General features: G+C 42.0%; 1 protein-coding gene across 3 annotated transcripts in view; it reads right to left on the reverse strand.

The window, feature by feature from the left end:
• LOC120728643 (protein sidekick-1-like) overlaps positions 1 to 14,191 on the reverse strand; it is a 282,587-nt gene that overhangs the window by 1,873 nt on the left and 266,523 nt on the right. For all 3 annotated transcript variants that reach the window (XM_040023681.1, XM_040023682.1, XM_040023680.1), the window contains 11 exons: positions 13,186 to 13,242; positions 12,962 to 13,063; positions 11,708 to 11,823; positions 6,898 to 7,084; positions 6,660 to 6,797; positions 6,420 to 6,581; positions 4,982 to 5,107; positions 4,305 to 4,469; positions 3,835 to 3,972; positions 2,258 to 2,378; positions 2,046 to 2,175 (listed from right to left, as the gene is read on the reverse strand). In XM_040023681.1, the coding sequence (XP_039879615.1) occupies positions 2,046 to 2,175; positions 2,258 to 2,378; positions 3,835 to 3,972; positions 4,305 to 4,469; positions 4,982 to 5,107; positions 6,420 to 6,581; positions 6,660 to 6,797; positions 6,898 to 7,084; positions 11,708 to 11,823; positions 12,962 to 13,063; positions 13,186 to 13,242 (1,442 nt within the window). The remainder of the gene's footprint in view (positions 1 to 2,045; positions 2,176 to 2,257; positions 2,379 to 3,834; positions 3,973 to 4,304; positions 4,470 to 4,981; positions 5,108 to 6,419; positions 6,582 to 6,659; positions 6,798 to 6,897; positions 7,085 to 11,707; positions 11,824 to 12,961; positions 13,064 to 13,185; positions 13,243 to 14,191) is intronic.

Below are 14,191 nucleotides of genomic sequence, written 5' to 3' on the forward strand. Positions count from 1 at the left end.
TAAATGATGCAGAACCAGAGGAATAGAGTTTTTTTCTCTTGTCATAACCTGTCATTGGAATTACCCACAATGCAACTCCGAGATTCTGGAGCGGGACGCTAGTAGCATTTCATTTCCCTTCCAGGCCCTGGCCTCAAGCAGACGTGACGAGCAGCAGGTTGTTTTCCCCCTAAAGTTTTTTTTTGTACCTCTAAAGACCTATTAATGCTTTGATGTGTAAAATTGCTGCACTTCCTTGTTGAGATGGGCTCTAATAGATGCCAGTGTTTTGTAATTTGATAGCCGACACTTAGGACTCAACAGAAAAGGCTGGACTTGAACCGAGGACGCTGAGAGCACAGGCTCTTCTTCTTGGATGGCATGTTACCGAGCCCTTTGGCTAATTCAGCCTGATCAAGCTGCTTTGGAGGCAGAAGTCTGGAGAGCTCACTGATTCTCACTATCATTCATTCTTCTTATTTTAACTGGCAACCGCCAGTGCTACACCTTAGCCTCCTACGCCTTGCCTTGTTCTCGAGTTATCGCATTCACGAGGGGTAAAAACATTAGCATAGTGTGTAACACTTCCTCAATCAGACACACAGAAGAGCTGCCCTTCTTTTAACCGTGTAGATTTTTACAAACCATTACAGGGATGGAGCTGATAAGGAGTGGCAGGGAGGAAATGAATTTTCTTAAACAAGCTAATGTTCACAGATGTAAATGTAAACAGACTACACACACACTGACGAAAGCAAAGATGAAACAGGAAATTAGTATAGTTCAGTTCAGTTCAGGCTTGAACCAGACAGTTTATAGTCTGTACACAAAATGATGCCCTCTGTCCTTTAACAGAACAACACAGGAGGCATTGCTCTTTCAGTGCAAACAGACATGCAGAAGATGTTGTATAATGTAGACCTACAGACTTATGAAAAAGACTCAGTGCCATCCTGGAAAACTAAGGATGTAGAAGCTTGTAGAAACACCTGAGGAGCAATAACTTCAATTGCTACTAAAGGTGTTTTTCCTGACTTTATCATCTCTGGCATCGTTGTGGAGGACTTTTGGCCTACTCTTCTTTACAACATTGCAGGAATTCATTTATGCAAAGCTCTCTTTAGGTCCCACCACAGCATTTCAATCAGGTTGATATCAAGACTTTGACTGGAGCATTGCAACTCCTTGATCATTTTCTTTTTCAGTCATTCTGTAGATTTGCTGCTGTATTTGGGATCACTGTCCCGTTACATGACCAAGCTTTAGCTTTCAGACAGATGGCCTCACATTTGACTCCAGAATTATTTAGTATCGAGAGGAGTTCATGGTGGACTCAAGCAAGGTGCCCAGGTCCTGTGGCTGAAGAAAGCCCAAAGGAGCACCTCTCTGCTACCGTGCTTGACAGTTGGTATGAGTTGTTTGTACTAATGTGCTCCGTTTGGTCTCCACCAAACATGGTGCAGTGCATCGTGGCCAAACATATCCACTGTGGTGTCGTCTGTCCAGAGGACATTGTTCCAGAAGTCTTGTTTCTTTGCTCAGATGGAACTTTGCAAACCTAAACCATGCTGCCATGTTTGTTTTGGAGACATCCTTGTGGTAACCCCTCCAAACAAAGCATACTCGTTCAGTATTTTTTCTAATTGTACTGTCATGACCATTTAACATGTAGCTCATGGATTTTTTGCAGTTTCTCTGAGCATTGCATAATCTGAGCTTGGGCAAATTTCCTGGCATGTCCACTCCTGGGAAGTGAACACCTGAATGCTCTAGACCAGCAAACTGCAAACACCTGGTTTTACAGAGGTGCTCACACTTACAGTTAATCAGGTCAAATTGATTATGCGTTTAGTTTTGATGGAAGCAGTGAGGATAAACGTAGTTTTTAACAGCGCTCTATGCAGTCTGTGAAAACTTTTGTACAATATAAAGTCATGATATGGAAAAATCAAGACGTCAAAACAATTAACAAACAGCAAATATATATGAAGTACATGAGCCAATGGAACGCTCTGTTTAAACTGTGTAACTAAGAGGAGGAGAGGCAGACAGGTAGAAAGACATACCTCTGACTCAGAGACCTCAGTGGGTTTCTCAGTGAGTGTGGTGCTCTCAGTGAGCACAGCTCCATTGTAGTTGTTGCAGATATCTTCATCAGAGTAGTGAAGTCCACCTGGACTGGGCCTTGGAGGAGACCTGGACATACACAAAGAAATGAAATCTGTCATGTTTTGATCAAATCCTGGATTGCGCCCGTGTGACAGAGGTGAGTGCTCACCTGGTCCCGTTCTTTTTCAGGAAGGAGTTCTTGGTGTTGAGCGTCCTGCTGTTAAGCTCCAGAGCTGTGAAACCTCCATTGTCCAGCGTTACAGACTCCTCTGCGGTGGACACGTGCTTCCCTAAAGGCGAAAAACAAAACAAAATAGATGGAATTGGTTCAGATGAATATTAAAAATTCAAAGTGGTTCAGCACCACATACTGGGATTTCTTCTTGCACCGGGTTTATTTACAATCTCCTGTTTATTTGTTATGTATCCAGCTACCTCTCAAGCCTCCAAATTAGAAGCAAATCAAAGTGGGATGTGAATTTGGCAGACAGGCAATAACAGCACAGGAAACTTTAATCATTTACCCACCAATAAGCATAAAAATGAAGCAATAAAAGGAGACAATATCATGTTTTAAATTGAGGGAAATATTAGTGGAACACACCGAGCTGCTGCACAAAAAAATAAATAAATAGAAATCAGAAATGCAGTCTGCTGCCGCGTGACTCCAGCTTTTTATTCACTCTGATTACGGGGTCATATGCGCAGCTCTCCCTCCCCTCCTACACCACCTCCCTCACCCTGTTTGATCTGCTGCCCAGAGGTTGTGCCAGGGTTTCTGTGGCAACTCTGGCTAACAGCTGTCCTGATGTAACCTGGACACACACACACACACACACCAAGTGACTGCGACACAGAGGCCCACGGGGAGGAAAACAGGAAGCGAAGCCTCTACATGCTTCAACAGAGTAACTGGGTAAACTAAGAGTGCTTTGTTACTGTGGGGAGGGAGCTTGTTCTTCAGCACGTTAGTAATCATCCATGACTAAAACTCCAACCCTCCGGCTCGAGAGCTGCTGATCTCTCTCACTGACCTGTGGAAGCTGAAATATAACAGAGCAGTCCACATTTGAATATCTAACAGTGCGAGTTAGAATACTGGGCTTTCAAAATACCTGCGTCGAGAACACGTTCAATTTTCCACTTGTGAAATATATTGCATAAAAACATAAATATTAAAAATAACAAAAACCAAGACTCAACTTATGCAGGTTATTGTGTCTATTGTGCTGAAAGTCACAGGAGACATGATCTTTCCTGCTCAGTGTCATTCCACAGTCTGTTTAGTTTAGTTTTATGTCACAAGCTGTGACATAAGCAGGCATTTGTGCAATTAAAACAAAAGTCTGCTTATTTTCTGTATTGACCTAAAGCTATGTCCCTAAATGACAAGAAATTACTGCTATTAGAGGGCTTTAGGGGGATCGTTTTTCACTGAGGTGCTCCAGGGTGCCTCTTATCCTAAATCATCTTGGAAAGGAAACAATATTGCAAGAAGATCTAAAATCAGAATAAATGTGCAGAAGCATGCACCAACTGCAACAATAACTGGAAGATATTTTAATGAATCTGTGGACGATCCATGTGAGAAGCCTGCAGAGGCTGAGAGGAACAATCTGAGTGTGACTGAAGGCAGAAAAAACTGGATCCTTTTTATAACGAAGCTAAACAAACAAGTCTCCTTGTTGCTACACAGCTTAATGCATCCCGCTGCTCGGACACCACGAAAGCATCAGAGCCACACACCTGCCCCGCATGCCTTGTACTTGCTGCTGTGTCCATGCAGCAGCAGCGTGAAGACCAGGACCAGGATGAGGATGAGTCCCACCAATGCCATGACCAGCAAGAACCACCACTCCTCGTAGAAGGGCCGATCCGACATCGCTGCAGGCGGAGGGACAGATATCAGGGACATGCTTTAGTCCATCTAGCAGTATCCCTCACTTTATAAATAATACTTTACTCTGTACAGAAGACTTTTCATAAATGATTTAATGCATTGAAAAATTGTGAATTATGTGACGCCTGTCCAATCATTTGAATACATAGGTGTAGTTGTGTGACTCTGCCTTTAGGTGGCAGCAAAACCACATTACAATCGCAGTTACCCTCCAGCACACTGTCTCCAATAGACTGTTAGGCATTGTGGAGCTGTTCATTAGCCTTGTCTCCAGCAGTGTGCGTGTGTGTGCGCGTGTGTGTCAGAGTGTGTTTACCAGCGAGAGCAGCAGAGGGTGCACTTGGCTGTCCATAACCATAGCTATTAACAGCGATGACTCTGAACTCGTAGCTGATCCCCGACCTCAGGCGCTCCAGCGGCACTGAGACAGACCTGCTGCTCGGAGGGAGAAATCTGATGAAGGAATCCCACACCCCCTCATCTACAGAGAGAGAGAGAGAGAGAGTGGGGGAAATAGAGAGAGAGTGAGAGAGAGAGTTGTGTTTTGATGGACGGGCCTTTTTCAATGTTTAAATGTGATTAAACAAAATTATAAATTGTCAGATTACATTAAAGATGATAATGATGATGATAATGTGGTGATGACAGTGATCACAGTTATTACCCTTAATGAAAGGGGCATATCCGTTATTATCAGCAGCAGAATTATACCACAGTCTCGGCTCGCTCTCCTGCAGAGTGCTGAAAACTATTTCACACACACGTTCCCTTCCTTTATTACACCTCTGGTAATCTTTATTAGAAAATTGTGGCTGACTTGATTTGCACAGCAGGTCTCTGTGAATTCGGAGAAACCTGCACTCATAACGGTTCGGAGCAGTGTAGTGTTTAAGCTCGCCCTCTATTAATTAAAATAATTAGCGCGGATGATAAAAAGATGCGTGTCAAATGAGTCAAGGCTGACCCGCGCGTGCCGTCTGTGTTCGTGCTCACCTGAGGGACGAGCCTCAATAGTGTATCCGGTAACAGAGGCTTCACCGACGTCTCCTTCTGACCACTGGATAGTGAGGTCAGAGGAAGTCTTGGTGATGGACATGTCCATGGGTGACCCAGGGGAGCCTGTCAAAGGGACACATTCAGTCTTGTTTATGACTTAATGCATTTTCATTTCCTGGAAACAAACCATAACACTGGTTAGTTTATTAATTTATGGAAATAAATGTGACATTACATTACACAGAATAATCTAATAACATGATCTGCAGGCTTCATTTGCCAGCAAATAATAAACTAAGACCATTGTGATCTATTACAGATTAAATTCTTCATAGGTCATATGAGTTTGAGAGGAACAGAGTGCCTGATTTTTTAATATGCATGCCATGTTTAACGCAGTCCACTTCCCTACGTCCAATCAGTGAAAAGATAATTTACATGTAAATACTTAGAAGTGTGTGTTGTCATCATTTTTAAGTAAAATGCAGAATATCTATCAATTTCCCCTTCAAAGTCATTTCTTTGTGCACCTCTGGACCTCTTCCAGTAGGGCTGTTTGTTTGAGGTCCCTGTCTGACCTCAAACTTACACAATACCCACCTTTGGTCTTTTAATGTCCAAGGCTAAGACTCATACACCAAACTAGCTCAAAACAAAAGACCACGCAAAATACAGAGCTGAAGTAAACTAATTTTATTTAGTTAATAAACTAAAAAGAAAAGTGGAACAGGCAGGTCGGAAATGTGGTGAGTGTGTGGGTGCAAGTAAGTGATGAAGTATCTAAAAAAAGTTAAACAGAAAGCAAAAAAAACCCTGAACCAGCCAAGCCCCTGCTTGCTGTGGGAGAGAGAGAAGGTTAGCACTCAGCCCTTTGTAAAACACTTAGCCAAGTGCTAACAAGTGTGTCGGATTTTGGGACCTGCATCTCAAACTCTACACACACCTCCTACACAAAACCAGGAGGAGAAAGTTAGGACCAGGAAGAGTTCCAGGGGTCATCACAGAAGTTGGATCAAGTCAGGAGTGTGCACAGGAACAAGCCTGTTCTTTTTTTACATTTTTTTTTTGACATGCTAAAACCTCATCGCTCGGGGTCACACTGTTACTGTAACGTTGTACTGCAGCATCCCGAGGCATGCGGGGGAGAACATTTGGCGGAAAATACATGTACTGTGGCACATGTGAGTTTTTGTTCAGATCAACATCTTTCCTCACCCGTTTTGCTGTTGACAAAGAAATGATCTCAAAGATAAAATCATCTTTTAAACCCCTTTTTTCCATTATTGCAGACATTTGAAAACTTGGAAACTGTGATGAGCACATTTTACAGATTTTTTTGACCATGTAATTTCTCTAATTGTCTCAATAACCGATCATGTACAATACACTGCAATCTCTAGCTGAATCTAACATGACTCTATACAGCCAATCATACCTTTCACAGGCTGAGCAGTGATGTTTGCCTGTATTGGTGGGCCGTAGCTGACTGTGAGAGCTTGAACACTAAAAGTGTAAGTTTCTCCTTTGATCAGGTCCCGAACCTTCAGCCACCGCTGCCAACTGCCTTTCACATCAACTGTCACCAATTTAGTCACCCCTGCAGACAATCGAAGAGACGTGTCAGCACAAGAATCAACATGTACTCCTGTGAGTGTGTGCATATGTGTGTGCACACCTTGTATAGGAGAAGTGGGCTCGTAAATGACCCTGTAGCCTTCCACCTGTCCATTAGGACTGAGTGGAGCTCCCCAGGATACGTTGACACTTCCTCCCGTCACCTCAGAGAAAGACAGGAGACTCGGCTGGCTGGGAGCTGCAGACACATAAAGGATGAGAAAGTTAAAAAAAAAAAAGACATCAGAAAATTTGATGCTGCTTTGGTTGCAGGGACTTGAACTATCATCACTACATACCTGACGGCAGGGTCCGGGCCCCGCGGGGGTCACTGGGCGGTCCGTCTCCAGCCATGTTGAAGGCTGTCAGTGTGATCAGGTAAGATGTGTAGCTGGACAGGTTAGTGAGGTGCACACGGGTGTCCGGGACAAAAATCACCTTCACCTTCTCACTCTGGTTCTGCTGGTCTCTCTCCCAGTAGTGGATCTACAAACGCAGAACAGGAACTCTGTCGGCATCACTTCATTTCTCATTTTCTTCTGTTTGTGATTCACAAGCTGTTGCACTTGGCTTAGTTGCACTTATCGAAATTAACTAATAAATAAAAAATATTTGTGCTGTTATTTTTGAAAGTATCCTAATTGGACCTTTAGTACTTTAGTACAATGCTGCAGGTTGCCATACTTCAGAATTGATGTCTTTAAAAAGCTATTAGTTCAGTCACAGTAGATTGAGCAACCTCCTTGCGTGATTTATGCATTTGGCGCCTGATTGTAAGTACCGGTAGTTGTGCAATCGCCTGCTGAAAGGCAACCTGTCTCCAAACAGTTGCAGTAAGTGTCAGACCGACTGCAATCACTCTCAGATAGACTGTTGCAATCAGTCTGAGTCCATCTGTGTTGATGAATGCAACTCATCTGGGATGTATCTCAACTGACTGCACTGGTTTCATTCGGGTTATATTCCTACTTAAAAGCCAGATTGCAGAGCACGTCATTTTGCAGCAACTATGTCACTATTTGTGAAGAAATTTCTTTATTTCTAGTTTAAATCTATTTAATGTGAATTAAATAGAGCATCAGATTTTTTGCTGATTGCATAAAACTGCCAACTTGACCTCATTCAATCTGGTACCCATCATTGTGTGCACATAATTCTGGTTGTGCTGTGGTCAACCACTGTTTTCCGTGTTGTGACTGTAGCATAAACATGGATGCTTCACATTTGAGCAATTAAATCTAAACTGTGTGAGGTGCTACTGTATTATTGCACTGTATTTAATTTAGGTCTAGTTCAAATATGTACAACACAATCCTAATGCCCTCTGTGAAGCGTTTAAAGACACTTTAAAGGTACATGGCCATTTAGCCTCATGTATTTGCAGACCGCCCATACTCGTGGGAATAATCAATAATCATAGATGTGCCCATTAAGTTTTATGACATCAGCCAGTAATGAAGACATATAGGCTACTCTGGCAATGACTAAAATGAAACAGAACAAAGGTTACGTAACTATTGTCCCCGCACAATGTGATCAATATTAATATTAAGACCATGAGTCTTGTAGCTTATAGCATGCATACATTACATTTTAATAAAGCCAAAATTTTTGTGCAGCTGCGGTACCTTGATAAATGTGTTACTGAACTGACTTTGATGAAACTACACATTTTTAATTTCAGGTGAGCTTCCTCTAGAGAGAAAACTCAATATACTTGCTATCTTATTACCAGAAAGCAGTGATTCAAAAGCACATCCTGTCAGAAAATCTATTCGGTGCATTAAAAACACCGTAGCGTCCGTTAGATTTACGCGCAAGTCTCGGCAGAATGTAGAATATTTCTCTAGTTAAAAAAACACTAACGGCCGATTGTATGACAGGAAATGACAGGACGTTCCCGACACATTTGCCAAATTTGACACACGACTCTGTTAATAGTGTCTTAACATTAGAAATAAAGCTACACAAGAACCTTTAAAGTGAAATGAGAAAACTGCAAAGAAGCCACCATCTTTTAGATGGAATTTTTCAGCTTTAAATGGAATAATCACAAGAAACCAAATAAGGATCAGAGCACAGTTTTGCTGGAAATGAATTTATGCAGCTGAAGCATGGACATTTTCTCCAACAAGCATTCAAGGACAATCAACCACCCGCGTATCTAATCATGAAGAACACTCTGCTCACTCAATCTCAAGAAATTGTGGCCTTTTATAAGCACAGACGCACTGGTCTACTGGCATGCTTTGATTGATGTGCTGGACCATAAAGATGCATACCAAGTTTGGGACTGCTAGATATAATAATATGATAAATTTGATGTATTTGGCATCAGTATCATGTAGCAGTATGAAAGATTATGATAGATCTGCTTAAATTCTTTATAAAGCAATGAAAGGCAACAAGAACAGCAACTTTTACCAGGTCTGTTTTTAAATGCACGTATGCTTTTTCTGCCAAATTAAGACACTCAATGTTTCCGAAAACTGTCTCCATGCAGCTTGGTGTAAAAAGTTAAACACAGCCAGGAGCGATGCAAAGGGGGTCCATTTTGTTATTGCTCCTAATATAGACAGCACTACCGAGCACCATAAGCTATTTTTACAACTTCCGAACTTGGAGGTAGCAGCTTTCGAGTAGCACTTGAGGGCAGCATTATACCGTGGCTGTCCTTCCACATGCTCTTAGAATAATGAGATACAGAATTACTCATCCATATGCTCAATTTAAAATCAAAATGTATTACCTCCTGCAAAAGGGAGGGTTTCCATTTTAAAAATTTCATTTTAGAAAATAGGCAGTATCTCTTGTGGTACTTTAAAGGAATGGCTGTAAAAGGTCCAGGTCACTTTGTAATCCACTCCACTGTTGTTTAGTGGCTCTATTTTGGTATTCAGTAGGAGTGTGAGACACTTAGGATTACTCTAAAAACAATTTGAATCTGTCATGGATGAAAATGATCGGGATATTATTTGATAAGATCAAGAACCCTAAATGGATTTTCCAGCCATTTTCTTTTGTTGAAGGATGTTTAGGATGGATGGATCTTATCTTTTCCAGGCTTTGTTTCTATATCATTCCTGTTACAAATGACTGACCTATTTTTTGTGGGAATATCACGATGGATGTCGTAAGCTTGTAATTATCTTAGAAAGGAAAAAAAAAAACAGAGAAAAATCTGAAGCCTGCAAACAAAGGACTGATTCATATCTAAAAATTTGTCATTGATGGCCAGATTAACATTTTATAAAGTGCAACCTTTTATATCTCTGCTCAACAGGACCAGGCACAGCTGGGTATTACTCATTACCCCTCGCTCATAATGTTCAATGTGATCGACAAGCTCTCTACAGCATTTCAGTCAACTAAAGGTACAATACAAAACACTTTCACATTAGAACGTCTAAAAACAACTCAACTGCTGTTCACAGTGTTTTTTTGACTTACTTGTGTACTTGCATTTCCCAAAAACATTCACGGTAAAGAGCCTGAACCTTTAAAGAACCTTTAAAGCCCATCCAGCAACAACATCTATTTGATGCATTAACAAAGCTTCCCTGCTGTTAATAATGCTACCAAGGTGCGTATCCACTGCAATGCACTGTTAGACTAATGTGTACTTCTACAAATCCATCACTGTGTTCAGCCCCAGCTGAAAGAGGAAGAAATATTTTTCCAGTAAAAAGGCTGTTTGTGGCAAAGGGAGCTGCCTGAGTGGCATCATGTCCCGTTTACTCGTGCATACTGTAAGGTTACAACAATGCTCTTCACACTCATGAAGTTTGATTGTTTAGGCCACAGGGAAAACAGCTGGTCCCCGTATGGTCTATCTGTAGCTCTTGGACAACATAATGGCTTCTATTTATTGGTTCCCTCTTAAATCCAGAAAAAAATAAAAATCCTTCTCCTCACATAAACCGACCCCACCTGATCTCAAAGACCTCGTAGTAGCGTATCACCCCAGCAGAGCACTTTGCTCTCAGATTGTTGTGGGAGGATGGAGAGTTTTCAGCTTTCAGGAATGGGGAGCCAGGAGCCTTTCTACTTTTAAGATTGTGCTTAAAACGTTTTGATAAAGCTGCCCCTGCCTGAGCCTGGTTTTGCCTGAGGTTTCTTCCTGTTAAGAGGGAGTTTTTTCTTCCCACTGTCGCCAAGTGCTTGGTCACAGGGAGGCTGTTAGATAGTTGGGGTTTTCTCTGCGAGCGCCTCGAGGTGACTGTTGCTGTATTTTGGTGCTATATAAATAAAACTGACTTGAACTGAATCAGTAAATATGATTTTATTTTTCCTTTGTCACATTAGAATTTCACTGGAAATGATGGTGAAGACCAATAACTCCCATGATCCCACACTGCGCAAGGATATCAAACTATGTCTTTTGCTAATATTTGAGCTACAACTACATACTGTGCGATTACACCGTAGCAAAAATACTTCTGCAAAGAAGTTTACCTAAAGTCCTACCTGCTCTCTGTGCTATTCATCTACCAGCGTGTTAACAGAAGTGAGAACCTATAAATTCATTAAACATTCTTTCTTTGCTCTCTTTCCTCTCATCTTAATCTCCTTAACCCCCTCTGCCTCACACTCCCCTCCCTGTGTCCATCCATCTCTGGTAGTTTAAACATATTCCCTCGATCTGCTGCTCTAATCAGGATTCTATGGGGATCACTTGCACGTCTCATTCCTTCACTCTGCAAATATTACATTCCCTTCTTTCTTCTCCATTCCTACCTCTGCTCTGGCAAAAATCAATGTGTCTAAAGCAGGACAGATAACCTTGTGTTTGAAGTATTAGGAGTGAGAGGGTGGGACAGGGGAGTTGAGGGGGAGAGACGGCCAGAGGAGTGATACTGAAACCATTAAAGGATATTCAGATTCTTCCTTTAACTTAATTCTCTTGCTCTCTCTCGTGTGCCTACACGACACTTGAAGGCGCAACAGAGCAAAACCCTTCCAAGTCAAGACAAGAGAGATACTTTAAATACAGAGCCAGCTCTCTGTGCCTCTCTCTCACATGGGCACTCATGCTAAATACTTTGATGCAAGGGCAAAATTAGTCTTTGCATGTACACGCATGGTTTTCTGTGTTTGTCTGTGTGTCACCTTGTATCCTTGAATGAGTCCGTTCTGAGTCTCGAGTGGGGGCGTGTCCCAGGTCACTTCCAGGGTGGAGGGAGACACGGCGGACACTGTGATGGACTGCGGGGCCACCGATGGAGCTGCAGCAGGTGAGAATTTTCGTTAGACTCTTACTATGTGAGCCGGCAACTGTGTGTTAGAGCAGGAAGTAGAGAAGATCTGTTCCACTCTTCCAATTAGAATGAGCCTAAGGCAGTACCTTGTTACTCTACTGTACCACACATATGCATGAACACCACTCGGCAGTGTGCACCTGAGGCGAGAGAAAAGGCCATATCACCCCATTTCATCATCCCCCTCCAGCCTTTTCTGCCTCCCCCTCCTGCTCCGCTTGCTTATCCTCACCTCTCACTCCCCTGCTTGTGATATGTATGGCCTACCAAACTACAAACACACACACACACACATACACACCACTTGAATATGAATACAGCAGTGGTCTGAAGGAGGGAGTGTGAGATTGTGGGAGAAATTGCAAAAATGTACCAGCGCTACTATCATAATGTGCAAATCTGTTTACCTGCATTCGTGTTTGTGGTTTATAACTGCCTTCTTGTTGTGTGTATGTGTGTGCGCGTGTGTGTATGAAAGAGAGAGAAAGAAAGAGAGCGAGGATCTATTTGCACTCTTGTCTGTCAAATGGATCCATGATTTGACTCTCCAGTGAAAGTTAAACAGGTTGGGGCATCGCAGCAAAACAATTGACCTTGTGCAGGATTTCAATGCATGTACACGTACGCGCACACGCGCACACACAAAGGCCCATACTAGGAGGAATGGACAGGACAAAGAAAAGAAAGAGGATGACAGAGAGAAAAAGAGAGAGAACAAAGGACTGGATAATAGTGATAGAAAGCAGACACACAGGAACAAATTAGGTTTTGACACTCCAGGTCTGCTCAAGCTTTTTCCACAGCTTTCAGGCATTTAATCATGAAGTCTGAAAGCACACGGAAAGCTCTGGATAAAATCATGACAGCTAACGAGCCCAAAATGTAGACAGATCCATCGACACTGCTCTGTATCTGCTGCTGACGACCACGTAACGGACGCACTGAAAGCGCAGAGGAGGCTTGTAAGTTGGGATTGTTGTTGGAACTTCCAAGGTTAAGAATGAGCTTTCTTAAAATGCTTTTATAATTTTTATTTAAATACCCACTTAAATGGTTTGACAAGAAAATGAGCAGCCTGCGTGGAGTGAGCTCTGTTTTCACACACCTGCCTCTCCGACAGACACTTCAACTGGGTTGGAGGGTGGGCTCTCTCCGATGATATTGTAGCTTGTCATGACAATCTGATAGCGTCTGAACTTCTTCAGTTCTACAAAGAAGTGATAAACAACTTGGCATTAAAGGTATTTGCACAACACGCTTACAAAGCACATAAGTTGTTTAACGTTGGCACTAAAAAATTGCCCTGGAGTTTGGTCATAAATTACTTACGTGTCAACTCAAACTCTGTGAGCGAGTCACTGCTGACCGTCTTGAAGGTGCTCTTGGCTTGGAAGGAGTAAAAGAAAGATGGATGGAAAGTGAATCAATAAAGTTTCAAGTTCAACAATAAATTCAGCAATTATAATGCAATTCAATAAAATCCCCGTATTTAAGAGGGAAACGTTTGAAAGACTTTTATGCTTCGATGTGCTCGTCGGACTCATCGGACTTTGGGTGGAGGGACAATTGTGCGTCTGCCAATCTAGTCAAACAGATAATCAGTCGACCGTAAAGCACTTCGGGCTGTAGAGTGCATAATAATATTTTATTATTGCCTTGTTACAATGCAATAAGGACACCCTCGTAAGAAAAACAACTGTCCAAAGGCGGCCATTTGATCAATGTGTCCTTGCAGTGACACGTTTCATCCCAGATCTCAGCCCTGATGCATGAAACGCCTGAAAAGAATACTTTTTCCTCATATTTTCTTTTCTTTAATACTTTTTGCATCTGAATAAATTCTTTTCAAACTAAAAATGAATGCCAGCCTTGCGTTCCAGTATTAATAAGATCTTTTTAATCCTCTCCATTATGGCTTATTTTGTGATTTTACAAATAGCAGGAGCTGTTAATCGCTTTAATTTCTAAAATCAAGAGTTTCAAAGCATTAAACCTTCAACCAGCCATGTATGATCTAATGAATGCATGCAGCAAGCTTTCTACATCTCCACATGTTGGAGCAATGTAAAAGGGGCTGCAGTCAGATCAATACTCAGCAATTAAAAAGTCAGAGGAACAGAGTTTTATAGTTTCCAGGTCCTAAGTTTGAGATAGTATTTGTTGCTCTGTCCTGCTTTTCGTTGGATTTGGGGAAGTTTATACTTGAGCAAGCAGAACTAGTGTTTCGAGACAGCACTAGATTACCCGTTCTGTACTTTTAAAAATACAACACATCCAAATCACAGCGGGATTATACGATTTAGAGAAAAACCTGCAGCTTTGGCATGAAGAGCAT

This window comes from Simochromis diagramma, unplaced genomic scaffold, assembly GCF_900408965.1.
Source record: "Simochromis diagramma unplaced genomic scaffold, fSimDia1.1 OVJJ01000302.1, whole genome shotgun sequence".
In the NCBI taxonomy this organism is placed as follows: domain Eukaryota; kingdom Metazoa; phylum Chordata; class Actinopteri; order Cichliformes; family Cichlidae; genus Simochromis; species Simochromis diagramma.